Source organism: Fulmarus glacialis, unplaced genomic scaffold (genome assembly GCF_000690835.1).
Source record: "Fulmarus glacialis isolate BGI_N327 unplaced genomic scaffold, ASM69083v1 scaffold1839, whole genome shotgun sequence".
NCBI classification, from domain to species: Eukaryota; Metazoa; Chordata; class Aves; order Procellariiformes; family Procellariidae; genus Fulmarus; species Fulmarus glacialis.
In genome coordinates, this window is record NW_009233650.1 from 1 (window position 1) to 8,836 (window position 8,836).

General features: G+C 38.0%; 1 protein-coding gene across 1 annotated transcript; it reads left to right on the plus strand.

Annotated features, from left to right (window-relative positions):
- Positions 1-220: 220 nt before the first annotated feature.
- On the plus strand, positions 221-6,531 carry CCT5 (chaperonin containing TCP1, subunit 5 (epsilon); the record flags this gene model as incomplete). The annotated part of the gene is made up of 8 exons (XM_009585372.1): positions 221-419; positions 1,208-1,400; positions 2,350-2,499; positions 2,827-2,946; positions 3,359-3,544; positions 4,538-4,675; positions 5,064-5,244; positions 6,244-6,531. Coding segments are annotated over 8 exons (1,295 nt in total), but the record flags the coding sequence as incomplete, so codon positions are not given.
- Positions 6,532-8,836: the final 2,305 nt, after the last annotated feature.

Sequence of the window (8,836 nt, forward strand, 5' to 3'; positions counted from 1 at the left end):
CGTCCAGATCGTTGATAAAGATATTGAAAGATATTTTCTTTCTAAGCATAACAAGTAGGGGGTTGTTTAGGGTTATTTTGTCATTTAAGAAACCTTGAACTGTTAAAATATTACAGAAAAAAATCAGAAAGCGTACTTTTTAATCTTTTAATCTTAATGTATTAAAAATGATGCTTCAATCTGTGGAAGAGTAACATTATTTTAAAATTTTGTTTTATAGTTCTGGCTGGAGCGTTATTGGAACAGGCGGAGCAATTACTAGATCGTGGTATTCACCCTATCAGAATAGCAGACGGTTATGAGCAGGCAGCCCGCATTGCTATTGAGCATCTAGACAAAATCAGTGACAGCTTTCCAGTTGATCCACAGAACATTGAGCCTCTGATCCAGACAGCAAAGACAACACTAGGCTCTAAAGTGTGAGTCACAAAAACTTCAGAAGAATATTTAAGTTTCACTTAAAAACATTTTGTGTTGAAAGGAGAAATCCTGGTGTTTTGATGGATTATTAAATTGTGTGTGTTATTGGAGCGGCTGCTGAAGGTTCTTTTATGTTTGATTTTGGTTAATTTCTCAATGGACTCATGTCTCAGGATAAGAAATTGTGGATCCTTTTTCTCTAAAGTGTCAATTCCATGAGGTTAAACAGTTGCAAAATCAATTTCATTCTAACCTGTTAGTTCCAGATTTCTGCATCATAGCAAATTCCAAGAGTAATGCAAACCTTTTAAAAATAGTTATGTGTTATATTGCAAAGGTTTGTTTTGGTGGGTTTTTTATTTCCCTAAAAAAAATTTTTGTAGGATAGTTCCATAAATGCATTTTTCATTATAGGTTCTGTGCACAGTATGTAAATTCAGACATTGTAAGGGCTTCCTTTGCAGAGCTATCTTAACAGTGACACAGGTTTCTGTTTCTGTGATGTGAATGTTTCTTAGTAGTTAATTATCCTCACTTGTTTCAAATCTGTATGTTGAGACTATGTCCACAAAAACTACTTAGACAAACCATATTGTGTGTTCTGTTTTCTGCCATATTTAACATCTTTTATTTCTGTGAACAAACAAGCAGGACCCCCTCTTTTAATGGAACGTACAGAAGTTGTTAGCTATAGTGATACTTTTTTCTGTTCAAGATTGATAGAATCACTTTTCTCTTCCAAATTGTGGAAATGTAATGCAACTTTATTATATTTTTTTAAACCTAGAGTTAACCGTTGTCACAGACAAATGGCAGAAATTGCTGTAAACGCTGTACTGACAGTAGCAGATATGGAACGTAAAGATGTTGATTTTGAGCTGATCAAAGTACAAGGCAAAGTGGGAGGTAGACTGGAAGATACACAGTTGGTTAAAGGAGTGATTGTGGATAAAGATTTCAGTCACCCACAGATGCCTAAAGTAAGTGATGTCCCTGTCTGCGTGTCTCATCTGTAATGGCTTAAATAAGGTTGTCTAGCCCACTTCAAATGCTGTCCTAGCATTTCTTAAGTATTTAATCAGTGTTGTGGTTTGGCTTGGTTTTTCACCCATATATCAAGAGAGAAAGGGGAGAGGAGCTTTAAATTCTTCATGTTGGAAGAGACCAAGTTAGAATTTACAATAGTCTTGAGAAACTGAGAAATGATGGGGGGAGGGGGGATTACTGTACAACTAAGTGAGGACAGGTGCAGAATTCTATGTTGAAGGAGAAATAATCATCCATAGTTTGTAATATGCTTAAGATGCTTAATGCAACTCAGTATCAAGAAATGCTTCTTAAGCTTGATGAGTTGCCATGTTGTCCTGCTTGGAACACCTCAGAAGCTGTCCTTTTATTATATTTGGTGTAGGTAAAGTCTCCAAGTCTTTGTGCGGCATACTTCAAGAAAGATGGAGGCAATTTAAAATTTCTACTATTCTAAAATATTTTTCTAGTAGGTGACACTGTTCATCCTATAAAAAGGAAGACTGGTGGAAAATGTCTGTCGTGTAATACATAAAAGGTGGCTGTGAAGATGAGTATGTAGTATTCTCAGTGGTGACAGTGGATAGGGCAAATAATGGTTTCATTGAAGCTTTTTTTTGTTTTTTTGAACATTAAACTATAAAAAGACATCACTGGTAAAGATTGTTAAGGGCTTAAACAGTGTCTTGAAGCTGTGGAATTTGTTTTAAGTGGGTTATAGAAACTTGATGGAATTATTTGGGTATAGTTTTACTTCAGAGTAAGTCAAATGATCTTCAAGTGTCCTCCTATCCCTGTGTTTTTAAAGATATATCTGTATGTATTGCAAATAGAAGAAAGAGGTGTTACTGATGTCGACTCAACTTTTTTTTTTTTTTTTTTTTTTCTTCCCAAATTGTGCAGGAACTTAAGGATGCTAAAATTGCAATTCTTACTTGTCCGTTCGAACCACCTAAGCCTAAAACCAAGCATAAGCTTGATGTCACGTCTGTGGAAGATTACAAGGCACTGCAGAAATATGAAAAGGAGAAGTTTGAAGAGATGGTGAAACAGGTAGTCTTTAAGATTATTTCTGGTTTCTACGTTTTTCATAGCCTTTACACAAAATAGCATAGTGCATTGATTTATTTCTGGAAATGAGCTAATAATCATGATAGGAGGCAACATACAAGCAATTGCAAGGCCGTGAATGAAAGTTAAGTTTATGTAAGAAAGAGATACCACCCTGGTCTGAAATTTACTTTGATCTTTATGTATGCCAGATGGTTCTTTTTCAGACTTGTGTTTTGAGAAAATTAGGAGAATTAAAACCATGAAGAGATTGTTTTTCATTCCCGTGTTAGTTCTGATCAGAAGATTGATGTTGTGTGTTGCTTTCAGATAAAAGACACTGGTGCAAACCTGGCTATTTGCCAGTGGGGTTTTGATGATGAGGCAAATCACTTGCTGCTCCAGAACGAGCTGCCTGCTGTTCGTTGGGTTGGTGGACCTGAAATAGAAGTAAGTAAAATCTTCTAAAATTGGGCTTCGTACCAGTTCTCAAACATTTGTTAAGTAATACACAGTAGCAGTTAAAAGTTCAGGCTTTCTGGGTAGAACTGCATAATCATGTGTATGGGTAGGTATTGGAGAAGAATCATTGGGCGTATATGGGAAGAACCTACAATGAATGGGATTATGGTTTATAATTGGAGTGTATGTGTATTACTTGTTAAAAGTTTTATGTGGCTAGGAATGTTTCTGCTTTAGTGTCGCTATTGGCAGAAACAAGGCATCGCCTGAAATACTTTGAAGTGATGAGAAGATAACCTTTTGAAATAGGCACTTGACAGATTTTCTTCCACTAGTTTTATGTTATGAAAAGCATAATGGAAATGTCTTCTCAAAGTAATTGATGGTTGTTTAACTTCAGTTAATTGCCATTGCAACTGGAGGACGCATTGTTCCTCGCTTCTGTGAACTCACGGCAGAGAAACTGGGTTTTGCGGGTATTGTCCGAGAGATCTCCTTTGGAACAACGAAGGACAGAATGCTTGTCATTGAACAGTGTCAGAATTCCAGGGCTGTGACCATTTTCATTAGAGGAGGAAATAAAATGGTGAGATGCTTAGTTTGTTATGAGTGTTTGATACATAAGTTGCAGAATGTGTGGTTTCTTTCAAAAGCATATTAACTCTTCTTGATTTTGTCTAAATTTTCCTTGCAGCATGGACAAATAGAAGGGGGCGGAGAGTTGTAGGCAGTCGTGACTATGTGTTAGAAGTCACTTGTTAGATTCACATCCTGTGTTTTTGAATGAAAACTCTGTTTTCTCACTATTAGACCATATAGTTCATAAATAGAGAAATAATTTTACCTGTGGATGCTCTAATTTGTTTTTTCTTATGGGAGGGTCACTTTTATGAGTAAAGACATACTAGCATTTTTGAAAAATTTGGTTTTATTATAGACTTAGGTATGTCACTTCTGATTTAGTCCAGTTAAAAAAAAAAAAATTAAAAAAACAAACCGAAACCCCCACATGCGCAGAATGAGACCATTTTAAATACTTAGGTACTTAACCTGGTTCTTCGTGTTACTGTTAGTGTTAAATGATATTTAGCATAGGTCAAGTCCTACTTTGAGTGAAAAACCTTAGGAGGAAAAGAGCATAACCTCTAGTCCAAACAGTTCTTTCAGAAAGCAAAAATACTGCGTTAAAGGTTAACATAACTTGTTAAATCCTTCTACATCTGTTGAAGTTGGGAGTTGACATAAATTGCAATCTGAAAATAATGTTGGCATTTAAATTTAAGTGGTTTGTGTCTTGAAAATATGCAAGATTGAAAACCTTACGTAAGTTTTTGTCATTTTAATTTATAGATTTAACAACTAACTTTGAAAATGTGTGGGGGTTTTTTATTCTTTCTCTGCCACTGGATGTCTAACATTTTATATTTTGAAATAGTATAACATAGCAGCAGTAGAGCTGCGTTAGAGCCATGAAAAGATCCTATAGTTTATTTGCAGTTTCCATTTCTGTATTAGGAAATACATCTTTGTAGCCTTCAGTTGTGTATGTGGTAAAATATATACTATTTTATAATTCCAGATTATTGAAGAAGCAAAGCGATCTCTTCATGATGCATTGTGTGTAATCCGGAATCTTGTTCGTGATAATCGTATTGTATATGGCGGTGGTGCAGCTGAAATTTCTTGTGCCTTGGCAGTCAGTGAAGCAGCAGATAAGGTAAGAAAGGAACAGTTACAACTTTCTGTAATTTATGAAGGGAAAATAAGGATTAAGTCCCTCTTAAGAGATTCCAAAAAAACTTCAAAGAGCTTCCAGAAAGTGCATATTACGGAACTTCCTGACATTCGCTGATAACCAATGTTAAAAGTTTTCCTTCCCCTCTCTGTAAAAAGTTGTTACCAGTACCTTTTTCCTTTTATGATAAGAGCAGTTTAAAATTGTTTTAATTTGCAAGTAGTTATCCAAAGGTATTTGTTCAGCTATTGAGATGCATATTCCCAAGAAAATCCGCATACCATGTATATATTTTATAGCTAGTGTGAAAATCTGCTTTTGCTAACTTCGAAGTTAATAGCTGTATGAATTTAAATTTCTTTTCCCCTAGTGCCCATCTTTGGAACAGTATGCTATGAGAGCTTTTGCAGATGCCCTGGAGGTAATTCCCATGGCACTTTCGGAGAACAGTGGTATGAATCCAATACAGACTATGACTGAAGTGCGGGCTAGGCAAGTGAAAGAAAATAATCCTGCCCTTGGCATTGATTGTTTGCAGAAAGGAACAAATGGTAAGAACTGCGGTCTGGAGAAGGAGGAGCATAACAGGGTTTTCTTTCTCAGAAGGTCAAAATGCTTACTATTTTGCCTCTTGGCCCTTTTTTTTTTTTTTTTTTTTTTTTTTTTTTTTAATTAACCGGTGCATCACTTCGGTTATGAACTCTTGCCCTTTGTCATAAAAAATTGGAATGCAGGTGGATAGATACATGCATGTTCACCAGGTAGAAAATGTATAATTGCTTGAAAACCTTTATTTGGTGGCAACATAGTTGAAGATGTTGGCTGACCTTGTGGTACAGGAATAAAAGCTACTCACTGTGAGGGAAGAGCAGGCTGTGTTTTAAGTACTGCAGTTTTAGTGATCCAATTTACGCTGCAGCCCTACAAACAGTTGTTTTGAGAAACAGCTTGTGAAGAAGTAAACAAAAGGTTGGAAATGTCTTTAGGTAGTATTGGTCACATCAGTACGTATGCATATATAGACCTGTAACAAGCATGTGAAGAGTTAGAAACCAATGTGTGAAAACTTATTTTCATCTGGACATACACTTTTCACACTCTTATTCTGTTTCTTTTTTCAGAAAAGAAGGCGGTAAATTTTGGAACACAATCTAAGACATTGTATTTATGTACATTGATAATCCTTCTTTGATTAGGTGTTCCTGCTTTACGGCATTTGAACTTTCGCTACTTTAGTGGTTGCTCAGCCCATAGGATGCTTCTAATATTTGTATATGGTAACTGTACTCTTCAAAAAATAACGCAGAAAGGTGAAAAGCTACAATTGGGGAAGACTTAGTTAGGAAAAGAGTTTGGATCTTAATGTTCCAAGATCTTTGATAAGAACCCAGACATAAAACTCTAGTTTGTACAAATTGTTTGTCAGCTATGGTAGCCAAGACTAATAATTTTAAAACGTTCTTTAAAATCACACGGGAATTACTATCTCGGGTTAGATGTTATATCTAGATTTGAGGAGGGTATCTAATTCTTCTGCTTCTTTTTGGCAGATATGAAGCAGCAGCATGTTATAGAAACCTTGATTGGTAAGAAACAGCAGATTTCTCTGGCGACCCAGGTTGTTAGAATGATTCTGAAGATTGATGATATCCGTAGGCCTGGAGAGTCTGAAGAGTGAAGGTTGAAAAGCAAGAAACATTAAGGGGGCCACAGCAGTAGCGAAGACGGTAGTATTCTGATGCTTCATCTTCAGCTATTTATTTTGGACACTTTTTGTTTCAGATACTGTAATGGCTAATTGTTGGAAATAAAACACAATTTAGCACTGGTGGTTTCAAGACTTGTTTCAGAAGTACTGTTGCATCTTTTCTTAGACAGGTGTGAACATTCATGGAAAACACTTTAGAATGTATAGGGGAAAAAACATTGATAAGGCAGTAATAAAATGCCATGGGTCCTTTTCCATTGCTCTTGCAGCTAACAGAGTTAGCTGCTTGTAAGCAGAGCCCACAGATTCTCATTTAAGAGGTCTGTCACTCTTCCGTGAAGCAAGCAGAGAATTATTGTAGCCTCCAGTAATTCTCATATGTTAAATATATCAAGTACGAAGTTTCAATCCAAAGATTTAAAGGACCTGTATTTCATGCTTCCAGTTGCTTCCATTTTTTTTCTTATAATACCCTTTAACTGTGTTCCTGATTTATGTGCAAGGAGGAGTCTTTTCAGAGGTACACACATTCAGCCAAGTGGGGTTTTTTCTCCAGAACTGTTGTCTATACTACCACAATTGAGTGCACGCACTTTGTAAGTCCCAAGTATGGGTAGAGTAAAATTTACTAGTAAGGTGCCTTGCTTGACAAATTATTAGCTGCTGAAGTCTGGCATTCTGAATCCATTCATGGTTGTAATTGTGAATCTAAAATCCCATAAATACATTGGCTCATGTAGGGCCACCTCTTACTTCGTTCAGTAACACAAAAAGAAAACAGGTGTAGCTAGAACTTAAAAGGGAGTAATTTAATTGTACTAATGTACCCCTTCCACCTCATAGTGTAGTTGTACATGTGATAGAAAGGAAGTGAGAAAACAGTTACTCGCATTTTACTAGTTTTTCCCTTCAACTCCTGTCCCCTGCTGTCATGCTTTAACCCCAGCCAGCAGCTAACCCCACAAATCGCTTTGGATAGTTCAGCTCATCTGCCTGGTGGTGCCCCCTCCCGTCCCCTTGCGCACCCCCAGCCTACTTGTTGGGGGGGCAGGGGCGGAGTGAGAAGCAGAGGTGGCCTTGATGCTGTGCAAGCACTGCTCACTAATAGCTAAAACATTAGTTTGTTTTCAGCATTGTTCTGGTCACAAATCCAAAGCAGAGCACTGTACCAGCTACTATGAAGAAAATTAACTCCATCCCAGCCAGAGCCAGTACACCTGTCCACATGGGTGAATCCCATTACCAAATTGTTTCAAAGCTTCACCTATCAACTCCTCTTCAGATACGTTTTCTTTTGGCATGGCTTAGAAATCATGACTCCTTTAAAACGTGAGAGGCCAAGAAGAAAGGGGCAATACTGCACACCACTTCCACTGCTCTGCTTTTGGACGTCCTGACCAGGAGATGTGGAGGAGGCAGAGGAGGGAGGGCTCTGTGCGGGCAACACTGCAACTGGAGGGAAGAAAAGGTGTGATTGTGCTCTGCAGATGGTGTATGGGGTTGGTTCACAGCAGCTTGGAGCTTGCAGTCAGTAACGTTGGACAGAACTTCAGCATGGCGTGCTGGTAGTTTCTAAGGACGTGTGAGCTGAGACCTGGTCAGAATTAGGCGGTGGTGTGTTGGTTTGGGGTTTTTTTTCTTCCAAGGGCAGGTTTTGACTGTAAACTGCTGCCTAATTCAGAAGTCTCTAGGAACACAGAACAATTTCTTTTAAAATTGTGAAGTCATGCGGTTTTGCTGATCTGACTTACAGAAATAAAGGTTTTGTACTCTGTATATAAATATTTTTTAATGTTCAATCAGATCTTAGTATGGAAAGTCTGAAGCTTGGTGATGGGACTTTGATAAAATTGTAAGAAAAGGAAGGTTTTTTTAGAGGCTTGTACTTCTGCTCTTCAACATAACAAAGGTATAGCATTAGCGTTGTCGATAATTGTTGCATAGAGGCAATTGGAGGACAAACGACTTTCATCACAGCATGCAACATGCAACTGAAAGTATTAACCCAAATTAATGAAACCAGTGCAGCTCAAACTGGTACACTTTCACAGCGGGAATAATTGAACTTGTGCTTTGACAGAACAGTGGGAATATCAGAATTGTGGTTTTGTGCTGTGGTCTGCCTCTGGTCAAATAAAAGAGAGCGAACGTATCTGAATAATGGTAAGGTTGTGGGAGACAAACACTGGTATTCAAGTTAATCATGGTGAGTTTGTAACCATCAGGAAATAAAAGCCTCGCCTAGTGGTGTGTTTGGGGCTGAGGGCCAGAGGCCCCACGGTCCCGTCAAGAACCACTCCGTTACTCTGGGGAAAACGGGAGGTTCACCACTGGAGGGCAACGCAGGCTTGTCGCTGCCGCAGCAGCCCGCACCCAAGGTTTCCCAAATGCGAGCTGAGGCAGCCCGGCAGGTCTTTCCCAGCATCACTGGCGTG